The following is a 24,232-nucleotide window of genomic DNA, read 5'->3' as shown; positions in this document are numbered from 1 at the left end:
AGCGGAAGCGGTGGCGGCCACGGGACGGCCGCGGTGGCCATGGCGCAGCGCTACCTGCTGCTGGGCGGCGGGCGGCGGCTGCCCGCGGTGTTACTGCAGCAGCTGTTCTGTGGGAGGGGTCTGCTGCTGCCGCCGCGGCACTGCCCGGCGCAGGTGAGCGGCGGGTGGGGCGGCTCGCTGTGCGTGCGGGCCCGGCGGTGCCCGGTGCCGGCCCTTAGGAGCGGTGCGGGGCCGGAAGCGGCGGCCGGGCCGCGGCACGGAGCTGCATGGGGAGGATTCGGCGGTGGGTGCGGGTTGGAGAGCCTTGAGGCGGGCGGTGAGTGCTGGCTGGGCGTCAGCCCTTCGTGTCGTGGCTCGGTTGTAGGGTGGACGTTACCCTTCTCGGCCCCAGCATCGCGGAGGAGCTGGCTACGGGCCTGCGATGGTGCTTGGGAAAAGGTGGCTGCTCCTTTGCTGCGTCTGTCGGCAGTAGGTGCTGGGCCTTCCCGCGATGAGGTGGGAGAGCTGCTGCGGCTCTTTGTCTGCTGGGCTGTCCCCGCGCCGGTGGGTAACTCTTGAGAGGGAGCACGCACCTGGCTGTTAGCGACTTGTCCTAAGTTTCTACTCTTCATGTGGGAATTGTGTTTGTTTGGTCATCGGTAGGAGAATACAAAAAACAAAACAGCAGCGTCACTGGTTTGTCTGATAACTGCTTCTCATTACTGTCAATAGAATGCAATGGATTCTTATTTGGAGGGAAGAAATGTTATATCAGGGATAGTGCAGCCAGCAGGAGCAGGGAAGTGATTGCCCCTCTGCACTCAGCACTCAGCACTGGTGGGGCCACATTTTGAATAGTATTCGGTTTTGGGCTCTCACTGCAAGGGAAACATTAAGGCCCTGCAACGTGCCCAGAGGAGGGCAGCGAAGCTGTGAGGGATCTGGAGCACAAATCTTATGGGGAGTGGCTAAGGGAGCTGGGATTGTTCAGTCTGGAGAAGAAGAGGCTCAGGGAAGACCTTATCGTCCTCTATAATGGCCTGAAGGGAGACTGAAGTGAGCTGCAGGTCGGTCTCTTCTCTCTTGTAACTAGTGATAGGATGAGAGGGATTGGCCTCAAGTTGTGCTAGGGGAGATTCAGGTTAGATATTAGGAAAAACTTGTTCTCAGAGGGAGAGGTGAGATACTGGCACAGTCTGCTCAGAGAGGTGGTGGAGTCACCGTACCATAGAAGTGTTTAGTAACCATGGTTAGTGGACATGGTAAGGATGGGTCAGTGTTTAGTCTGGATGATCTTAATGGTGTTTTCCACCCTTAATGTCTCAATGACTATGTGAAAGGAACTGTGGAGAGAACTTCGCATTCATACTAGTGTCCATGTGTTTCTATAGGTAGCAAAACAAGGATTTAAAAAAAAATGTAATTTGGCTAAGCAAGTTAAGTGACTTACCTGAAATTAGATGTTTTAATTTTGTTTTTAGCCAGCTTCCTTTCCCTTCCTCAGCATGCTCTTATGTAGTATTTCAGTCATGGTGAGATTATGTAGTTAACTTTTGACTGCACTTCTTTTTCTTTCTTTAAGAACTTCAAACTGGAACTTGTATATGGGTGAAGCTTTAAGCCTACAACTTTACTGAATTACTGAATTTTTGATCCTTTGTTTATGTAACTGAAAGTGTGGATTTCCTGTTCTTGCTCTGTGTATCTTTGTAAAGCAAACAGACAGATGGTTATGGTCACAACGTTTCTGTGAAGTCAGTAGTTCTGCTTTCTTTAAAATTACGTGTTTTATTTAAGCTCGAAATGGTAAAGAAGGCCCTTTGGTGCTACAGACCCTGTGTTTGTTGTACTCAGGAGCGGTAACTTTTTCACCTCACTTCTGAGGTATTTTGGTTGTAAAACTAACTTCTTTATGCTTCAAACTTGCTTGTCTTGAATTTCTATTTAAAATAGTCTTGATTTTTGAGAAAGATGTCATGCTCACCTGAAGAAGAAATATTATGGTGTGTGTGCATGCTCTATCTCATCTGTGACAGTTCTTTCGTCTCTGACTGGGATAAGCTGGGCAGTTTCCTGATACGTAGCCCAAAACAGCTACTTAAGCATTCTGTCAAAACGTGTGCTGTTTGCCCTCCCCGTCCTTGGGCAGTGGGTGTGCTTCCATCAGCTGAGGTTGCTGTGGCATTTCCATGGGCAGCCAGCTTGAGGACAGCTCCTCTATCAGGATCGATATGATCAGCTTTCATCTTGGTGATTTACCTTGTCGAAAAATAACCCCAAGAGGTCATTACCATTGTAGTGTGGTTCAACCAACTTCTGCATTTCTGGGATGTGATGGTGAAAGGAAACTGTTTTGCAGGGCATTGATTTTGATGAGTCAGTAGGTAGTATAGAAGCATGCTGCCCAGAGTCAGTCATGTGATGTGCTGAATGTGCCATAGGTTTGTTCTTTCCTTTTCTTGTAAAAGCAACTTCAAAACACTTCTGCAGAATATAAATATATAGTTGCCTGTCTAGTTATTACTCACAGATCTTAGGATCTGTAGAATATGTCCAGCAGCAAAGCAGTTGTATTCATGAGGTCTGCCCCCAAAGCTCTGTCAGCTGCTTCTGCTTCCCTCTCTCTCCATGCCTCCCTCCCTTTAACTTGAAATCTGCTAAAACTGTTTTTTATTTTGCCCACACAGCCTCATCCCAGCTGTCCAAAAGCCTCTTTTAGGGGTGTGCATGCCATCCCTCCCAATGAAGGTGGTAGTGTATTGGCCCTGGTAGCTGCTCTCTATATAAGCTGTTCTCCAGGTTACCAACACTGTTTGTGCATTACATGAAAAAGAGCCTTCTGAATTTCCAGAATCAGACTTTTTTCAGGGACCTGCCATTCTTCTTACCACAGTCTGTCACAAAAGCAAGCAAAGACATTTTGACATTCCTCTTGGTTCCAGTAGGTGGAACTAGACGGCTGCTCACAATAAGCGTGTCTGTTTCCTTGTTCATGAACTCCCAGGCAGAAGACTTCTGGAGAATTAGTAATTACAATATGCCAGTGTTCCTAGAGTGATTTGAGTGTGGAATCTGGTGTCCTACGTGTTTGTCTTAATGTATGGGTTCTGTCTAGAGCTGATACAAGTTGCATGTGACAATTGTTGTAGGGATACTGACAATGAGGTTTCTTTCTTAGATGTAGTCCCAGTATTTTTAGGCTAGGTGGATGTTTGCTGTCTTGTCTGAATACCATGAGTCAAGTTTTCAGGACCTTTCTCTGATTATTTTTTTTCTCATATAAATAACTTCTGATCAAAAATAACAGGAGTCTGAGCATTCCTTTGGGACAAAAGGAAATGGAGGCAGAAATACTTTTTATTAGAAAACTTAGTGGTGTTTGATCTGTGCAGGGCTTTTGATATGAACTTTTTTTTTTTGAGGCTAGGGGGAATGCCTGGATTCCTTGAAGAAAAGGGATCTTGGACTGTGTGATAACATTGCACTTTAATATGGAATAAAGTGTTTGGTTACGGTATCTAAAGCTTTCTTTTAAAATGCTTGTATTTCCTTCCTTGCACTTGAGTGGCAAGTATCAGTAAACAGTCTTCTTGGCTACAGTAGTTTTAAGTGGATCTGTACCTACTCAGGGGTTTGGGTCTACTCTTCAAAGCATCATTCCCCTCCATGTTTGTTTCTTAAATGGACATAGGTACCGTCTGATGCATTCCTTTTGGTTTTGAGGGGGATCTTAACCACAGGGAAAAGGTTGCAGTTCTTTCACTGAAAGTGCTTCAGCATTGTGTGCATCATTCTTTCTTCCTGCTTAAGTTTATTTTTCACCTTTCAGCTTCGTGAAAGTGTTTCCACTGGTGTTACAGCTGACAGAAGGACAGTCTTGGCAAGTGTCATTGCTGCTTGCAGAAGGCTCTTCTCACAACCTCCCAAAGGTGATTGCAACTTTGATCACTGGAGTGAAGCATGCTGCTGAGGACGGCACTCACGTGCCACTTAGGTTTATTGTGTATGGGGCAGTGAGCTCTTGTATTAAACACCCATTAATCCTGAGGTGGAGCAGTGCTTTGTAGTGGTTTTAGCCATACACAGAGCAGACTGCTGTTTGCTCAACTTAACACTGTGCGATGCCGTTTTCTGTTGAAATAAGCTTGTCTGTCTCTGCTTTGAAGAACAACTTTAAGCTATTAAATACATCCAAGTTTTTCTGTATCAGTAGTAGCAGATTTATTTATGGAAACCTGAAAGAACTTTTAAGGACAAGAACAAGGCCATTTTTTTTTTACAATTGATTACAGTTTATGTATTCCTTACTTGTTTTTTTACCTTGTATATATTCAACTTGCGACTGCTGAAATGTAATGTTAGAATTGTAAACTAAAAAAACAATTATTTACTTTTTAACTCTTTGTAGGATTTGAAAAGTATTTTCCCAATGGGAAGAAACCTAATGGAACTAAAGGTTCACCTGAAGAAACAAAAGGTAAACACAGCCACTTGATTTCAGTTCTGTTTTTTAGGATGTGTATTCATTAAAGTAGATCTTAGCTTAACTTTGGGTTTGGGCTTTTTTGTTTATTTTTCAGGGAATATATTTCTCTACCAGATTAGTTTGAAAGTACAAATTGACTTTTTTTTAAATGCTGTTTTGCTTTCATGTGATGTCTGTCTTCTGGAGTAATGTGCATTTTCTTTCATTATTTAGTGGAGGTGCTTGTTCTTACATTCCTGTTTTACTGTCTCCTATTAGGTGACATAGTCATGCATTCAGGTATTCTGTGCGTTTAGTTCTCAGCTTTTCTTTGACCAAGCTAGAACAGTTTTTGTTGAATGGAGTAACCAGAACTGTCCTTCTGGGTGGGAACTCAGAACCAACTCTTCAGCTAGGACTGGGCACACAGAAAGAGGAGTTGGTGGTGGCAGTGCTGTGCTTGCCTCTAGAGTGTTAAACAGGACTCCAACCTGTGCTATCAATAAACTCTGAACTTCAAGAGGAGCATTATGTCTGGGAGGGGTGAATTCTGGGAGCTGGTGTTGGAGTTTGTGGGGATTTCTTTGTGTGTGTTGTCTTTGTTTTTTGTTTTAAGCCAAGAATAATCTTCCATGTCTTGGGTTAATGTAGTAGGAGTACATTTCACGCAGTCTCCATAATGTGCTTTGTCACATATTTGTGACTTTTTTTGATTCTCAGTGCCAAAGTGTCATCAGGCATGCAATTAACAGACTCCACTGCTGATCTAAATTGTATGATTGAGATGTCTCTGCCGATTACTGTATCTTTTTTTGTGGAGAAGTGTAGTTCCATTCCCTCTCATTACTGAAGCATTGTAAACCAGTTCATTTTGCAGACCTCTGTAACATTAAAGCTAAAACTAGAGTGAGATTGCTATAACATATAAAGATACGCTTTTTGTTGTTTTATTTTTCCTTAGAAGCAAAGCAAGCTAGTGCCCGCCAGCCGAGCGGGACTGGTAGTGGAGGAGGTGGCAGTGGTGGGAAAAAAGGCGGCAAGAAAGAAGACACTAACTGGTGGACCAGATTGCAGAAGGTCTTGACTATAAAATATCTTTCTTTTTTATATTAACTGTCTTGAAGTAAACTGGTGTGCTTTTTTGCTTTCTAGGGACATTTTTCTGATTGCCTAAGTTCTTCTTAGGCCTCCTGTGCCTTGTATTTCATAGTAACCGGCTCTAGGTGGCACCCCCACTCAGTGCCTTTCATAAATACTTGTTTGTATGTACCTTCAGAGGCATCCAACTCTTTAACTGGTTCAGGAGCCTTAATGGAATGTTAAGGTATATGAATATGGTTGCTCATACTCTGTGCTTTTGTAGTGGAGCCTCAGGCTTTATGAGCTACGTATTTTGTCTGAAAATGTCAGTGCTTGTTAAACAAGCTAAACAAGTTTACTGTTAGACTTTTTAACTTTGATGGAATAATTGCATAAGCTTAATTTTGTAATTTATGCTCACTATCATTAGCTGTAGCGCAAAGATTGTAGCATCTGACAGTATAAGAATATTGCTCTGACTTTACTTGTGTGCAACTTTTTTTTCCTCCTATTTTTTATTATTTCTGTAGGCTTTGTATGTAGTGCAGAGAAAATTGTGTTCAAATGGAGGGGAAAGGTCATATAACAGATGATAATTTCTTTATAAGTACTTTATAGGTGAAGACTGCTCAATTATTGTTCATAGAACAGTGTTTTTTTCCACTAACTTTGCCATTCCTCAGTTATATCTGAAGGGAGGGAAACATGTTATAAAACTATATTTTGAAATATTTGACATTCTCTGTGGTAACCTTGAATGCAGGGGAAAAACTCAAATAGATACTGGTATGTCTGTTATTTACTTACTGTATTGTATATTGTAAAATTTGTTTCTCTTTCCCCCCTAGGGTGATATTCCTTGGGATGTCAGGGAGTTTCGTATGTACGTAGTGGGAAGTTCATTTTTCTGGACGATGGTTGTATATTACTTCTTCTTCAGGGTCCCTGGGAGAGAAATCACCTGGAAAGACTTTGTTAATAACTACCTTTCTAAAGGAGTGGTGAGTAGTAGGGATCAAAAAGACAAAATTGGTATGCTGAAGGTGCTCCTTTCTGCCTCCCCGCTTATGTTTGTATTTTTGTAGCTGTGCAGCGAGAACTAGCTCAAGACTAACTTTTGTGGGAGAAAGGGATGAAGATGATCATCTTCATTAACTGATCACCTTCATCAGTTCCTTGGCTGATGTTTCAAGTGGTTGTATGAAGGCTTGTGTTAGTTCAAGAAAGCAGAGGGAATGGACAACTCAGAGTAGAAGTTCTCAGTTGAACAGCTAGTGTTTCTCCTAGTTCAGAGGCAGTGTAGCTTTAGTGTCTTGGGATGGATTTACAGTTAATTCAGTGATTTAAGCAGGTGTGCCAGGTGCCCTCAGGAGAAGCTTATTCCTAACCCTAAACACTTCCATTAGCTCCGCTGGGTGTGTGTGGACTTCTGCTTTTTCATTCCTTATATCAGTAGTTCACCTGATCTGAGGAATCTGAGTGGCCCTGGTGCTAACATAAAGGTGAGGGTAGGAAATGAAAGAATCCTTTCCAGGGGCAGTGAATTGGCCTAATGATATTATAAAATAGTCTCCTTTACTTGCTTTCTCCTTTTATTTCTTCTTTCCTTCTTATGTAGAGCTACTTCTGGAACAGTCAACTCTGTCATCAGTATCCTATCTCTGTGTAACTTGACATCTTCCTATGCTTGCTGTAATAGGTTGGCGATGCCCTGAAGTGCAGGATTGTGAGTGTTGTATACATGCTTGTTCCACCTCAGGGGCCTCAAGTACTGGGCTTTCTTACTTCCATGTTTGTAGCTTCTCCTGCAGATTAAGAAAACACAGGCTTGCTTCCTCCTCTGCATTCCAAGCCTGGGGTTTTATGATAACAGCGTGCTTCCTGCACCTTTGTTGCTGTCATAAACTGCTGAGCAGGTTGTGTCCTGCCTTTCTTTATCTTAGTGCTTAGTGCAGAGCTGCTCTTTATGTTTCTACCTTTCTGCCCAGACCACATCTGGCAGTTCTGTTCTTAGTTGGCAACTACGTGTACATCTTGTGGAACAGAGCCATCTGGTTATGCTCATAAAGCAGCTAAGACACTAGCTCAGTTTAAAAATAAAATAAAAAAAGTTGATGAGGAACAGTTAATGAAGTCTGAACTCTGATTGCAGAAGAGCATTATGAAAGTAGCTTGTTGCATAAAACAGAGTCTCTCGGGCCTCTCTAAGATATAGTCTGGATATTTCAGTAAGCTAAAAATACAGTCATCGGAAGTTGTTGGTTGCCACAGTGTTGACCAGTTAGTGGGGAGAAAACATCAGCCCTTTCCATAGTGAAGATGTTCAGGTAGTCTTGCTTTCTGAAGTCAGATCAGATCTTGATAGGCTTCTTAGCTTGTATTTTGTATGCATTTTACTATAAATGTTCACATGCAGTGAGTTCAGGAAAGCCTTGCTAGCCTGTGTGCAGCTCAGGCCCAACTTGCATAACCATAGTTTTAAAACTTTAAAAGATGCTGAAACCATTTATTGGATGAAAAGAAGCAAAAGAAATGAAGCAAAACATTTCTTTAGCAATTGCCACCTTTCAAGACACTGTCAAATATAAGAAACTAGGTATTTGACATTTTTTTCCATCCTAAAATAAAAAGCTTCACTTTTTATCTGTGAACCCACAACTTGATTCTTGATTTTAGGTCCTGATTTGTTACCTTAAATAAATTCTTTTGTTAACTTACAGATGTTCCTGTGTTTGATGTGGTAGTACAGGAAGTCTTTTATGTTAGGAGAAACAGTTTTAAGAGCAGAGTTGACTTTTCCCTCATTCTGTTAAGTTTGGAAGCTCCTGAAGGAGTTTGGCATTATCTGGCCTATCACTTAGTATGTTTGACCACTGAAATAGTTACGTAGTGTTTAACTACCTTACTCTACCTCTAATGTGAGACAAGGGGTATGGATTTGTTCTTTGAGTTTTATTTTCATCCTTAAAAAAGGATGCAAAGTCATCCTTTCCATCTGATTTCTGCTGTGCCAATATTCCTTGTTTACCGATTACATACTTGCTTCATTACTGGAATTAATGAAATTAAATTGAAATGTCACTGAAAGAAGCTCATTGAGAAGATTTTCTTAGTGGGTGGCATTCCTAGTATGTAAGTTTGGAGTGGAGAGGAGCTTTTACTCTTTGTAGCTGTGGTCATGATTTATTTTTTTTTTAAATAGAGCTGTGAGCTACCAAGCAAAAGCATGCAAGAGTGTAAAACTTGCTGTATACATCTGAAACAACACAGTTTACTTAGAAACTTTTGAGCTTCTCTTAAGTAGAGTACAAACTTGATAATTTGTGTAACACAGACGGTATCTTGTGGAGTCATCCTGATTTGCAATGTGTTTTGTTTTTCTTACTAGAAAAGAACAGGTTCAAGTCTGGCATATGCAGCTGTGCTAGCTGTGATGGAAGCGTAGATAGAGTTTGTACACTTTAACAGGTAACAGGTTTTGTTCTTTCCTTCCACAGGTGGACAGACTGGAAGTGGTGAACAAGCGCTTTGTTAGAGTGATCTTTGTGTCAGGAAAGTCTCCTCATGAATGGGTAAACATTTCTAATACATATACACAAAACTTCATCAAAAAAGACTGCCTCGTTCTTTCTGAAGTTTGATGCAGAGAATTTAGGAACATTAACTGTCTTTTAATCTAAAATATTTTTTTGTCTTATTGTCACATTATTCTACATTCTGTGTTGTTTTGCTGTAAATATCTCAAAACTGTGCCAAGTAGTTCCTTTCCAGCACCATGCTCTCTATATAAATATATAGACAGAAGGGATGTGAAATTGTTGAAGATTCTGTGTTTCTAATTACTATTTTCTGTCTTCTCAAGAATATACCAGCCTTAAACGAACACTTGGATCTTTTCTGTCCCAGGCTTTTAGATAGTTTGTTATAAGCAAGTAAACTTTAAACTTTCTCTGTTTGTTACTACAGTCTTTAAAGCTAAGCTGCTTGCTCTTATTCTTGAGAAATAGACTTTTTTTATTCTGTTACTTTTCCTAGTAATATAACCAGGAATAGGCTGATAAAGATAAAAGCTCTCCAAAGAATAATATTTGGAGCTGAGACCCATTCAGAAAATAAACAAACATAAACTCATATGCATAAACATAAAAACTTTTGTTCTGAGCAGAGTCTTTGCCAGCTTCAGACTTTTTCAACGTGCAGGTGAATGACTCTTACTGTCATGATTTTTTACTGTTTAATAGCTTAGAGAAGCTATATGTCGTTACCTTCTTTGGTGATAGGTTGTTTGTTTAGGGTTTTGTTGTTTTTTTTAATTGACTTTCTGAAACAAGGTCTGCAGGTCCCTCCAGGGTAAAGTGAAATCTGCAGCAATTACTTCATCTGTGGGTTTCAGTGCAGCTTATTTATTCACCTACTCTTTAGCCCACATACCATCCATTGCGTTAGTTACTCAATCAGTTAATACTTAGGGCTACTTTTTTTTTTCTCCAGTGTTAAAGTAAGTAGGGGCAAGTCAGGCAGGTCATGGTGCAAAAGAGGAGATTCTCATAAAACAGATCCAGTCTCAGCTGTAAAAGTAGAATCTGGATTATTTTTCAGGTATATAACTTCATACTGTTTTTTTGTGAATAAAAAAAAATACAAGCTAATATGGGTTCCAAATGTAGGTAATTGCTTTTCTTAACCAGGAAGGCTGAGATCTTAGGTGAAATAGTAGGTTGTATGACTGCTGTGCTTGGTGGTTCAATGCTGTGTAATTCCCTTCTAAATACCTGCTTATCTATAATCTTCTACATAATTCAGTCAACTTACAATACACAAAAACTTGGATGTGTGGTTTCTGAAGAGGCAATGACAAATACAGTGTCCAAGTTGGTAAACCTTAGGTTTATAAGATGCATCTTTCATTGGTTACATACTTTATAAGGCAACTTAAAATGATGTTGTGGTCTGATTAAGTTCTGAGATTTACTTGTGTACGTGCTAGAAGTTGGCTTAAAATGAAGCTGAGGTGAGATAGGGCTCTTTGTGGTGATCTCTGCTCTTTTTTTAGCAGTATGTCTGGTTTAATATCGGTAGTGTGGACACTTTCGAACGGAATCTTGAAACTGTGCAGCAAGACCTGGGTATAGAAGTGGAGAACAGGTTGCCTGTAGTCTACTCAACAGAGAGTGATGGGTAAGAAGCGTGTTTTGTTGTTTTTGTTTTCAAAGTGTCCTGATGAGAAATTGTCTCTACAGTAGGTTTGTTAGACACTCACCCTGTGCTACACTGGGTGGCAGTGTTACCAGAACAATAGCCATCTTGGTTTTATTTCTGAAAGTTAACTGTAAGAGGATCTGTTTAGTACCTTATCTGTGTAAAAATCTTAGTGTGTACATATTTCTGTTCACAATTAACCACAGTTAAAGCCCTTCAGGTGGCCCTCTCCAGAGCAGGAGTCAGCAGGACGCAACAATAATGCTCCAGAGATGATGCTTAAGAGATTTGTGAGAGAACAAAATACGGCATAGCACTACAGTCTGTTGACTGAGTTAAGGATCATCACTTTCTGCCTGTAATTTGACAGAGGCCTTGCAGAAGGGCGCAGTATTGGTGATTAAGGGAATTACATTAGTGTGTCTGTTAAAAGGAACTGGAATATGTATTGTACTTCTAATCACCAAGTTGTTCAAGAGAAATAGCACATCTAATGTATGGCACTTACCATTAGGGAGTAAGGGTTCCAGTACTTCAAGATTTGTATTCTTCTGATCTGTAGCTGAGCAGCAGCTGTTTGATCACAGTTTTGGAATCTACTTAATTCCATAGTGTAGTGAATACTCAGCTTTTCCTTTTCATCACAGAAGTCTGGGCTGTTGCAAAAGCATGAAAATCTCGTGTGAGAAGTTGTGATAGTACTGCTGTCTCTTTAGGATTTTATTATTGCTGAGAGTTGATGGAATGCCTTGTGAGCTGTTCTTACCAGAGGAAAAAAGCGTTAAGTGCTCTGACACTGTGATAATTAGAACTGTTTTAGTCTTAGTCTCTCTTCAGCCCTCAGAGAGCCATGCTAGGAAGTTGGAGGACAGACCGTGTAGGATGGTGGGCAGTTGAGTAATCAGAATGAGGCTGTAGCCTTGGGGCAGAGAAGCAAACGCTGACCGAAGGAGATGTAGAAATTGAGAAACACCTAGGGGAACAAGACTGAGGGTATATTTTTGAGAATGTTCAGCTTGAAGGTGTTGTACGTACTGATTATATGTTACCTAACACAGCTCACTTTGATAAAAATAACCATTTCCATACGAGTCCTGTGAATTTATCTTCAAAGGGCGCAGAAAATGAGCTGCTTCTGTTAACTAGGCAGTGCAGTTTTCCTCTGTGTTCTTATTGCTATCACTAGATGATGATGGTTTATTTAAAAAAAAAAAAAAAAAGACAAAACTGTTGCTTGTTAAGCATCAAGAGTAGGAATGTATTGTCCTCTTAAAACTTTCAATTTACATTTTCCAGTAGTTGTAAGAGAAGGAGGACAGCAATGAAGAATTAATTCCAACTCTTAATTACAGTTAGAAAAATTTTTTTGGTTGATTTGATTCTGTAATTCAGAATCTTTTTCTTCTCACATGTATTTTATTTCCAATGTGAACATCTTACAGAGTAATATTTACAGTATCTTTGCAAGCTAGGGTATTCATTACCATGTAGGTTCAATAAGACCAAGTGCCGGGTCCTGCACTTTGGCCACAATAACCCCATGCAATGCTATAGGCTTGGGGCAGAATGGCTTGAAGAATGTAGAGAGGAAAAGGACCTGGGGGTGTTGGTTGATGCTCGGCTTAACATGAGCCGGCAGTGTGCCCAGGTGGCCAAGAAGGCCAACAGCATCCTGGCCTGTATTAGAAATAGTGTAGCCAGCAGGAGCAGGGAGGTGATCATCCCCCTGTACTCAGCTCTGGTACGGCCGCACCTCGAGTACTGTGTTCAGTTTTGGGCCCCTCACTACAAGAAGGACATTGAGGCCCTGGAGCGTGTTCAGAGAAGGGCAACAAAACTGGTGAGGGGCCTGGAGCACAAGTCTTATGAGGAGCGGCTGAGGGAGCTGGGATTGTTTAGTCTGGAGAAGAGGAGGCTCAGAGGAGACCTTATTGCACTCTACCACTTCCTGAAGGGGGGTTGTGGTGAGGAGGGGGTGGGCCTCTTCTCCCTGATAAATAATGACAGGACGAGAGGGAATGGCCACAAGTTGCGCCAGGGAAGATTTAGTTTAGACCTGAGGAAGCATTTCTTTTCTGAAAGAGTGGTCAGGCACTGGAATGGCCTGCCTAGGGAGGTGGTTGAGGCACCATCCCTAGCGCTGTTCAAGAAGCGTTTAGATGAGGTGCTAAAGGATTTGATTTAGTAGTTGGGTAGGGATAGTGATAGGAGGATGGTTGGACTAGATGATCTTGTAGGTCTTTTCCAACCTTATGAACCTATGAACCTATTAGTTCTGAATTTGTTCAGTTTGCTTATGATGAAACCAGTGTCTTGTATATGCTGTGCTCGGTAATGGATTTTTGCAGTGTAATGTTTGGCTTTCTGCTTTTTATTTTTCTCCACAGATCATTTCTCCTGAGTTTACTGCCTACAATCCTCATTATTGGTTCTTTACTGTACACATTAAGAAGAGGTCCTGCAGGATTAGGTCGAGGAGGGCGTGGAATGGGTGGACTTTTCAGTGTGGGTGAAACCACAGCCAAAGTCCTTAAGGATGAGATAGATGTGAAATTCAAGGACGTAGCTGGCTGTGAGGAGGCCAAGTTAGAGATAATGGAGTTTGTGAACTTTCTGAAAAATCCCAAGCAATATGAGGATCTGGGAGCAAAAATTCCAAAGGTAATGAAGTGATGACTTAAGAGATGATTACTTGATTCTTTTGTTAGTTCTCAGGAATTTGAATTGGACCATGAATATTTATGTAGGCAATACTTTCTAACTTTTCTTCTCACAATCAGAAGAAAAAAAAAAGACATGAAATGTGAACAGAGTAACTATAGTGCCAGAAGATTTTTTTATAGAATATTTCATGTTTGTAAAGTGAGAAATTATCCACCAGATACATGTCTAACATGGCTATATGTAATGGTTATAGAATTGCCTGTCACTTTTTGACTATGCTGTAGCAGCATAGTGACTTTTTCAGAATGTTAGATGAATAAATCACTGTTCCCATAATTCTAACACAATGTGGCAATGCTATGTCTATTTTTTCTTTGTTTGTTTTCATGCTGGTTTAAATGATGGGTGAAATTTCAGACTGTTTTCTTATACCATTTTTACCATAGCAAAATAAAAAACAGTGGAATCATCATTTTACCATGTAGAAGATCTTTAAGTGAGGTATTTCATAGAGTTATGTTATTTCCTTAAGGAAAATGTGTTTCCTTTGCAGGGGGCAATTCTGACAGGTCCTCCAGGTACTGGAAAGACACTTCTAGCTAAAGCTACTGCTGGAGAAGCTAACGTACCATTTATCACAGTCAATGGCTCCGAGTTCTTGGAGATGTTTGTTGGTGTGGGTCCAGCTCGAGTAAGTCTTTGGCCTTGCTGTTTTATTTGTGCTGTGCTGGTTGTTGAAGGGACTTTCTCAAGTTTGGTGAGCAGTTTGATGAAAGCTTCAGGCTTTAATTGAGAACTGTTTTTATTTGTAAGTGATACCAGATGCTTGCCTATACACAAGAAGCATAGAGGTAGCTTTCATAAAAAGAAGAAACGTAGTTCAGTACTGTCTGGGCCCTATGGGTCTACTTCTTTGCAGAGATCTGGAAAAATGAAATAAAATCAGAACAGAATTCTCTTCAAACTGCTCCAAAGTAGACACAGTAGCTGGGTCAGAAATACGTAGCTCATTTGACCACTGCTATGTCTTCTGCTCTAAATCATTCGTATTTCTCTGAAGACCTTTGTTTTCTTTGTAGTGTCAAACTCTTAAATATAGTTATCTGGGGCACACAAACGAGCTTCTGATTGAAATAGGAGTCCAAGGATCATGGAGCTAATACTTTAAATTCTGGAGATCAGGTGATTTAAATAACCAAATGTATCGTCTTCCATTTTTGATGTTTTGCCTTAATATGTTTTTAATGAGCTATTTTAAGTGGAAAGTGGTAGACAGTAGCTATTACAGTGCTTTCATTTTTTCTTTCTTTAACTACTTTAGTTTGAAGTCTCTTGTCTAGGGAAGGAAGACACTTAGATCTACTGATTAAGCATCTTCTAGAAACAAGTTGATGGAAATGTTTTGTAAGGCTGGTAACACCAGAAAATAGGATTCCTTAAAATGTCCAACATTGTCCTATTTTCAACAGCTCATACCTTCAGCAGACTCTTAACCATCTTATATACCTCAGAAAATATATATTCAGACTGACACAGTTCTACAGTATTTGTGTTGAAATTAATTTGCTACATTTTTTGAGAGTGGAAGTAAGGAAACATACCTTGTTCTTCACTTGTGTTTAACAACTAATTCTTCTAGTATGAAATAGAAATGCTTTAGGATTTTGATTGCAATTTGAAATTTTACAGGGAATGGGCTCTACCGGATATGTGCGGTTTTACGACCTGTGAAAATACACAGGGAAGTTAATTTTAGGATGAAGATCCCTAAAGCCTTGAGAAACTGTAATTTTCATGTGGCTGGACTTATTTGAAGCTTGTGGTTAAGCTTTTCCAAAATGTGTTCCTTAGTTTGTAACAGCTATCTGAGCATATGCCTCCTGCTAGCTTCTGTTGATCTTCTGAAGGACTCATTCCAGTAATACAGATGGGAGAAGATGATTGAAGGCAGGCAATTCTGGACTTTCTACAAAGAGAAAAGGGAAGAGGGTGGGGAGGAACACTGGTTGGTGCAGAGTTTGCAACTGAGAGAACAGGAAGCATTTTGAAATTTGGATGTGGAATTGGGTTTGGGAAGAGAGACTCCAATGAGGATGCAGAGTGAAACGGAAAATATATAAGGAAGTTGTCAAATGCTGCTGTGATGGGGAAAGGATACAGACAAAGCAAGGAAATACATGTAGGAAATGATAACAAAGTGGTAAAAAAAAACGTATATGGTGAGTGTGCTTGAAAGGTATGAAGATGGTGATCATGTCAGTAGGATGGGTGAGTGCTGAAAAAAGCATACCAAGTGGAAAGGACTTCACTGAGGAACAGCAAAAGAAACAGATCTGTATCCTCCAGGAAAAAGTATTAGATATTCAGAAATAATAATAGTATTCAACTGTGTTGTCATTTATTTTTAACATACACCTCAAAAGCCCAAAAGCAAAATTACTTAATATTTTTCTTTTGACTTACCCAGCTGTAATTATCACCTCTTAGTACTCAGTGACATCTGTTGACATAACAATTGTTGGTTCAGCTGTGAATGTTTCAACACTGTTGATAATTTCTGGTAGCTCTTCAGTACACAGTGAGAATGTTTTTGTTTCATTTTGTGTGAAGTTGGTAAATAAGACCGTTGTCAGTGATGCTACTACATCAATTGTAAATTAGGATATGCTGGAATTAAAAGAGCCTTAGTTCCTTCATGGTTTTTTAATTCTGTTGTTTCTGAAAAATAGTTTAGTTTTGGATCATTCTTTAAGACCAAAAGGTTGGATTTCACTTTGAACACCCGATACTCTTTCTTTGTTCATCATGTTTCTTCATGTACTTATTTGCTGTACTTTTTTTTCAAACTGTTTACAAATTCAAATGAGTTTCCACAGTATGGCACAGTGTCCAAAGTTTGTATCGCTTCACATCTTCTGTACCCACCTATTCTAGTTGCTTCTGCAATGTGCAGAGCATGAGAGCACTGAGCTGTGTATAGTTCTCACTCCAGTCATGTTTAAGTGTTTGTTCCAGTTATATCACTCAGGTCTGTGAACTTGCTGAACTGGTTTTAATGAAGTCCTTCTGATATTTTTGCAAGCAGAATGTTGTGATGTTGCATGTTATAGCCCATTTGTGGTGTAACTATTACAGTAGGGTTTGGTAGATAATATCTTATTTGGGGGTGGGAAAAAAAGGGACTTCTAGATTATAGATATTTGATCATGTTTTAGCCATCTTTTCAGACTTCTAGAACTTAATTCCAAAAAAATTGCTGGAGGTGAGTTCAGTTTTCCTGGCCCATGCAATAGAGAGTCAGGATGGCTAAGAATCAATATTTATAAACAGAATATTGTTGAAGTACAATAGTAAGCACTTAAAAGTAAGCCTTAAGCTCACTGTAGAAGCTGCAGCACTCAGTTCTAACTGCAGGAAAAGCTGAAAGATTTTATTTCCTCAATCTGAAGCATCGTGTCAGAGCATGCTTGTTTGTATTTCATTTCTGCTCATGCTATGCTTCAAAAAAAGCATCTCTCTGGAAGAGAGACCACCTTATATCTTCATAGGCTTTTAGTGCTGATATGGAAGATACAGTCATTCAGAAAGTGTATATTTCTTAAGGCTTTTAATTTGTATTATTTATGTTCTTAATTTATGGATTGAGAAATGGTCTTTCAGCCAAGGTGCCTCCGCATCAGTGACTCCTGAGTGGCAGCTGTGATGTGACAGCGTTGCACTAGAAGCTGGCTGGGGGATTTGGGGAACTGGCAATAGTTGTCACTGGTGTGCCTTCCACTGCCTCAGCAGCCTCCCATACCACTGTCAAACAATGGCTAACTGTTCTGTATTCTGTTCTCCTATTAAGGTTCGAGACTTATTTGCTCTTGCTCGTAAAAATGCCCCATGCATCCTCTTCATTGACGAAATAGATGCAGTGGGAAGGAAGAGAGGAAGAGGCAACTTTGGAGGACAAAGTGAACAAGAGAACACTCTCAATCAGCTTCTAGTAGAAATGGATGGTAATTATTAAATATTGCACTACAATGACAAGGATCTAAGCATAAGTCTGTAGTGACTTAAGTACCAACTGTATTGATCACTGCATTAATGTTGGTAGTTTTAGATGCAAGGCATAGGTGTGCAGATGGCAGTAGAGAGGAGGAACACAAATGAAAGAACTAGCGCACTTCTCAGACCTGCAAATCAACACTGGGTTCATTTTAAATACAAATTGCATTTGCATTAGGAAGCAAGTGTTTCCTAAATTGAGTCGTGCTTACTTCCTGGAATGAGTAATGGTGACTCGTTTTGCTGCAGCCTCATGTTTACAAAGATCGGTTCAGGAAAAACAACAATTGTTCTGCATCTCATAACTTTGACAAAATTGAATATGCAAAAAATAAAATGAAATTGTGTGATAGCAGTCTGTCTGTTAAAAATACAGCAAGGCTTACACACATACACACAGCTAACCATGTTGGTTCTGCAGTTTACTTGGAACTTAATCTGTTGTTGTCTTTTGAAGATAAAGTAGGCACTACACAGAGCAGAGCTCAAGGCTATTTTTTGCTTGTTGTGAAAAGCTGGACAGTGTCCTAGAAAAGGGAGCTATTTAAGATCATTTTTGTTAACTGTCAGTACTGTTGTGGCCTGGTAAAGTCAGCAGTTTGTTGGTTTGTTTTTCTTCGAAGATACCTTCACACATTTCTCTTGTATTTCTTCAACAGGCTTTAATACCACCACAAATGTAGTAATTTTGGCAGGTACCAACAGGCCAGATATTTTAGACCCTGCTCTAATGAGACCAGGACGCTTTGACAGACAGATCTACATCGGTAAGTTTATTTGCATTGCTGCATAGTTCTGCTTACGTGGAATGCTACCAAAATCACTAGCTATTTACAGATGTAACTTCATTCACACCAATCTACTTGTGAGAAGTAAACATGTATATTTCTTTAATTTTAAAGGCCCCCCAGATATAAAAGGAAGAGCATCTATTTTCAAAGTTCACCTTAGACCTCTGAAATTAGATACAGTCCTAGATAAAGATAACCTTGCAAGAAAACTCGCATCACTAACACCTGGTTTTTCAGGTAGGTAACTCCGTTCTGTGCTGTAGGTATTTTAACATACAATTTTTGCTTTTCTGGTGTTTGATCCAGCCTGGCTGGCTCTCTTAGTTTATTTTATTTGCTGGAGTGATGTGAAGTTCTCTTCTCCTATTTGAGTGGCTGAGAGATTTCTGAGCGTCTTAAGTTTGTCTCCCTCAGTCAGGGTGACATACAGCATGTCAGTTTCTTGTGGCTTCAGGAGAAGCATCCCAGAAATTTCTCCTTGCTAACACTGGTATGTGTGATCTTCCTTTTAATGTATGTTCATTCGATGTATTGAACGTTTCAAAAAAGCAGAATGTTTCATAATAGTTTATGTGAACATTCTATGGGGGAATTTGAGTTTCTGAATGTAGAATATTCTTCTTGAAAAATGTGCTGTGACCTTTTGTTGAATTAGAAATGAATGTGGAAAGTTATGTTCTTGGCTTCTATCATAATCCATTTAATACCTGTGTTGACTGACAATTGAATGCTTTTTGTGGTTTTTAATAAAACTTTTTCTGACATCTGATTGTCAACATCTCTGGCAACTTCAGTGATGTGTTTTTTTTTGCTTGCTTTGAAACTATCAATAGCATCACATTAAATAAAGCTAACAAGAAGTGAATGGCTTGAAGCCAGTAATGTGTTTTTTAGAACAAATCATTTCATGTCAAGGTCTGAGCTATACTCAAACCATATATGTAGGAAAGTTGTTTTAATTAATTAATTAGTTAATCAATTTAATTAAATAGTTGTCTAAATGAGAGTAAGTGCAGTCCAGTCCATTGGAGACAGAGCTTACAGAAGGTGTGATACACTCTGATGTACAAACCAACACCTTGCTGATTGTAAGCTCTATTCAGTAACTACCTAAGAGAAAAATCCTAAAGCTTATAATCATAGTATGTGTATTTAAATCTATCTTAAAAAAATATTGTCTGTGTAATGAATTGTTTTGGAGTCCATTGCCTTTTATTCTGTTTTGCATGAGAATCTGTAAAAGCATAATCATAGGTACCAATATTCTTAGTCTAGGCAAAGAAAGTTGGTGAAAATGATAAGTAAAGTTATCTTCCTTGCCTTTAGGTGCTGATATTGCTAATGTTTGTAACGAAGCTGCATTAATTGCTGCACGGCATCTCTCAGATGCTATAAACCAAAAACATTTTGAGCAAGCAATTGAAAGAGTTATTGGAGGTAGGTGCATCGCATCAGTTTATCAGCTCATTTATGAAGGCTACATTTTGAATCCTCTGTTCTTAAACACTGTTCTTTCCTCCTAAACATACTTGAGATTTAGAAAATAAATTCCTGGATTATTTTGCTGATTTCTGAAATGGAGAAGGAGCAAAAATAAGCATTTAATCAAGACACTTTCTAATTTCTTCAAAATAACAGGAGAAATAGCTGCTTGTATTTAGTGATGCTTTTCACTGCTGTTAGCCTTAAGTAATTAGAAAATGGTTGGATTTTTAAGGAGCAAATGTCTTATAGAAGAAATGGAATATTCTTAAGCTTTAAAACAAGAAAATCTAATAAGGGATGAGGTTGCTATAAATCCTCAAAGACACAAACTTCTAAAGTTGCTAGTTTTGTTTTATATTTGATTTCTTCAATAGATTATGTATGTGGCTTCTAAATATTGTTCACTGTGTTTCTAAATAGAGGTGTAAAGGATTCCAGCGGATAAAGATACACCTGAAAGTATTAATCAAATTTATTTTGTAAAGGTTTGGAAAAGAAAACTCAAGTTCTGCAGCCAGAGGAGAAAAAGACAGTAGCATATCATGAGGCAGGGCATGCAGTTGCAGGATGGTTTTTGGAGCATGCTGATCCCCTCTTAAAGGTAAAGGAAGCACTTTTTTTTTTTAATTGTTGTATTATTTTCCCTTAATGGGCATGGAGGACTTTGAAATATGTAGCCTCACAGAAGACATTGGAAATGTTAAATTTTGATTTATTTCACTTCATGTAGCTTTCTGAAATATTTTCTGACTTGAGTGTTACGGGGTTTGCAGTAAGAACGACCTTGGGAAGTGATAGGGACTCAGTGTTGGCACAAGACTGCCTGATTTGAAAGCTGCTTTTTCTCTGAGGCTTTTAGTACAGATGCAGTGTTTAGGTTAATCTTAACAGGTAATGCAGACGTATGCCTCTTCAGGAATACAGCTACAAGAACGATCACCCAGAAGCTGCTCTAAGTTTGCATAGCTTGGCAAGTTGAAGATAAACAGTCCGTTCTCCTAAACCAGCTATGATACTGTATTCTTAATGTTGTCTAGTTTTCAAGTTTAAAATTAGTCGTATGCAGCTTACTGCTGGAAGGAAATCATTAGTGAACATGGAAGCTACTATTCAGAATCCTAGTGATACAGAAATGTGATATTTTTTCTGGAATACTTAAAGCCCAACATGTATTGTGACTTTTAATTAATGCATTTAAAGATGTCGTGCAGTCTGGCATTCCTGTGGTCTTACCTTTCTTTTCCAGATATTCTAGTAGTTGTTATCCCAGTTTAGAGCTAGTCAGGGCTTCTAAGGATAAATCACAATGAGGGCCAAACAGTAAATGGAAATATGGTCTGAATTAAATTTGAAGGGTGAGTATGGTATAGGTTGTGCTATGAAATTTAGTCAAACCAAAGAATGCCTTTTTTTTTTAAACACTATTTAGCATTCTATTAATTTTGATTGTAGGTATCTATTATCCCTCGTGGTAAAGGACTGGGTTATGCTCAGTATTTACCCAAAGAGCAGTACCTTTATACCAAAGAGCAACTACTTGACAGAATGTGCATGACTCTGGGAGGACGTGTGTCTGAGCAAATCTTCTTTGGAAGAATTACAACCGGTGCTCAGGATGACTTGAAGAAGGTGACGCAGAGTGCATATGCTCAGGTATGTGGTGAAGTAATACTTATTTTTCTTACTGATTTCCTTTTCTACTACTTAACAGTAATGTTTGTAAAGGATATGATCTAATCAGGTATGTCAGAAGCTTATCTCAGTAAAAGGTTATGTGACTAAACGTTATGCTATTGTATAGAGATGCTGATGACTCAGGTGTTTTACTGCAGTCGTGCAGTGAGCTGATGGCTATTCTGCATCCACCTGCAGGAGCATGCATGCTGCATTGCGTTCAAATACATGTGGAAGTTACTTAATTTAGTACGTAGATTTGATTATCTGGTGCTACTTCTGAAATTGCTCAGTTTGGAGACCTGATTTGGATTTGCACATATTTCTAAATCCAGAAAACCTTGTACTTGGGCACTGCTTGCTGCCTGTTAAGACATCTTGTGCCATATTAACTTGGCATAGGTAAGTGATTTGAAATCTTAAGAATGCAGTGACTCATAACTGTATCTACATACTATGTAGATGCTTATTCCTCTTCTCACATCAACATAAAAGCTGCCATTTAATAAGATGCTTACAAGATGAGCAGGAGAGGCATTTTAGAGGACACTCTTCTTCCCCTTCACACAACACTGCCCTTATCCTCCACTTCCAAACCACACCCATTTTGTTGTCTTTGGTAAATTTCTTATTTTTTCAGTTCTGGAAATGAAATGTTTAATGAAATCCTTAGCAGTGCTAGTTTTTATCTGGCCTTCAGTGTCTCTTGTTCAATTTTAAATAGAAAATGGGAAGAATAGTATTATATTTGTATTAAGCGTATTGTCTCAAGAAAGATCTTGGGCCTTGAAAAAAGACTTGATTTTTTTCTTCAGCAGCTTAATGACTTCCTAATTTCAATTCTGTCTACTAGACTTGTATCAGTATATCCTAAAATGTTACCATCTTCCCTTTACTTCCAGATTGTCCAGTTTGGTATGAATGAAAAAGTTGGGCAGATTTCCTTTGACCTCCCTCGACAAGGAGAAATGATATTAGAAAAACCCTACAGTGAGGCAACTGCCAGAATGATAGATGAAGAAGTTCGGTCACTTATTAATGTTGCTTATGACAGGACAGTATCTCTTCTGACTGAGAAGAAAGCAGAAGTAGAAAAGGTGAGTATTATATGTTTTCAGACACCGCCCTATAAACCAGAAGCCAAATTGAACTGAATAGGTCGAAAGTGAGCGTATGAGAAAATTCCTCAAAAATTATTCAATGTGTTCTTTAGAGTGTGACAAAGTTTTAAATAAGTAAAGATAAATATAATGTGTGTTGGAAAACCCCAAGGTTCTAATGTATGTTTTAACGTGGTTCCAAAAAAAGATCACTGTTATTTCACTGAATACTCCTGACCCAAGAAGGTTATGAACTACACGTGTGTGTTATACACGTTAGTATTTTATGCTGCTCTGTCTAGCTTGTAACTTGGCACAGATCACTCGTTTGGATCTATAGCTTAATGTATTGCACCAGGAGCCTTTAGGCAGCAGCCAAAGGCTGTTGTTCTGAAGTAACAAGTAATGGTAGCAGTGCCTTTCAGAGTGTTTTGCCAAGTCTTTTAAGTAGGATTTGAAAAAAAAATGTGCTACATAAATGCTGACAGAAGGAAAATCAAGTATTAATCAAACTCTTTATCAGATTAATCTGTGTTGAATGAATCTCACCCCGGACTGCCTTAAACTCTCGCAAGGAAGGGACAACTGATGGTACTCTGTGTGACATAACTTACTGCTGTTGCAGGTTGCCTTACGACTACTGGAGAAGGAAGTGCTTGATAAAAGCGATATGGTAGACTTGCTTGGCCCAAGGCCGTTTGCGGAAAAGTCTACTTATGAAGAATTTGTTGAAGGTACAGGAAGTTTGGATGAGGATACTTCTCTGCCAGAGGGCCTTAAAGACTGGAACAAAAAACGTGAGAAGGAGAAAGAAGAGGCAACAGACGAACAGGTTGCTAGGCAGATCAGAGTGGGGGTGCCGTTTTAACTGCAAAGCGTGTGGTGATGCTGACTTGCACTCTGGAAGAGAAATAAACTCACCTAGTTTGTACTTCCAAAACAAACAAATATTTATTTAATCAAACTGTATTAGAGATGGATGGAAGAGTGATGTCTTGTAAAGAGACAAAAGATATTGTACTCCCAGTATGTGGTACCATCAGTTCACCGGAAAAAGATCATCTTTCATTTGTCAGCTGAAGGAACGTACATTGGATTTGAGCTGCAGTGGAATGCCAGAACGGAACCTTTCCAACACTGAAGCAATTCAGGTTCATGCACATACTTGATGGCACTGGTCCCTTTTTTTCAAATACATGTAGGCTTATTAAAAAAATTAAGTATTTTGATTATTCATCTAAAATATACCTGTATGTGATTTGTTTCCCCCAGAAAAATCATGGAAAAAAATGCTTGATCCTGCAAAAAGTGTTGCAGAAATGTCAGCTTTTTCATCTGATCCTTTATCCTCACCCTTCATTTTTATTTTTAAAAGGATTTGTTTACTGAGAACAGTTGTGTAAATTGACAGTGAAACTGGATAGCCGCTTAAATATCTTAGTGTCCTCATGGTTCAGTGTGAAACTGGCTCCTGCAGTTTTATTGGACAAGTTTTTTACAGAGTTCTGTAAGATATTGAACATATGTGTTGTGTAAATACAGTTTGAGTCAATAAAATCAGTACTTTTCTGAACAGAGTTCCTTTTTTTCTTTTGATGACTTCTTGATACAGAATTCAGTCTAGTACAAAACTTCTTGAGCTTAAATCTGTGGTTAATTAGGGTAGTGAAACAGTGCTCACGTTGCAAAAGCAGCAGCTGCTCCAAAGGGACTAAACCAGATTGTCTGAGTTTCATGCTGCTTTG

The 24,232-nt window shown here is 39.2% G+C and overlaps 1 protein-coding gene across 2 annotated transcripts; it reads left to right on the top strand.

Annotated features, from left to right (window-relative positions):
- Positions 1 to 3: 3 nt before the first annotated feature.
- Positions 4 to 23,774, top strand: AFG3L2 (AFG3 like matrix AAA peptidase subunit 2). Of its 2 annotated transcripts, none has more exons than XM_065753559.1 (17): positions 4 to 153; positions 3,809 to 3,908; positions 4,388 to 4,456; positions 5,406 to 5,521; positions 6,373 to 6,525; positions 9,022 to 9,096; positions 10,581 to 10,702; positions 13,111 to 13,384; positions 13,941 to 14,078; positions 17,235 to 17,388; positions 18,097 to 18,204; positions 18,340 to 18,465; positions 19,555 to 19,665; positions 20,199 to 20,314; positions 21,166 to 21,366; positions 22,290 to 22,484; positions 23,113 to 23,774. In XM_065753559.1, exons 1-17 carry the CDS (start codon positions 40 to 42, stop codon positions 23,353 to 23,355), a joined length of 2,415 nt encoding a protein of 804 aa, XP_065609631.1. In that variant the 5' UTR covers positions 4 to 39; the 3' UTR covers positions 23,356 to 23,774. The 2 variants fall into 2 exon arrangements, with proteins under 2 accessions (XP_065609631.1, XP_065609630.1); XM_065753558.1 differs by having other exon boundaries at positions 10,578 to 10,702.
- Positions 23,775 to 24,232: the final 458 nt, after the last annotated feature.

This window comes from Cyrtonyx montezumae, unplaced genomic scaffold (assembly GCF_038088225.1).
Source record: "Cyrtonyx montezumae isolate F1298 unplaced genomic scaffold, pur_monq_1.0 scaffold_8, whole genome shotgun sequence".
Classification (NCBI taxonomy): domain Eukaryota; kingdom Metazoa; phylum Chordata; class Aves; order Galliformes; family Odontophoridae; genus Cyrtonyx; species Cyrtonyx montezumae.
This window is presented reverse-complemented; position numbering and strand designations above follow the sequence as displayed.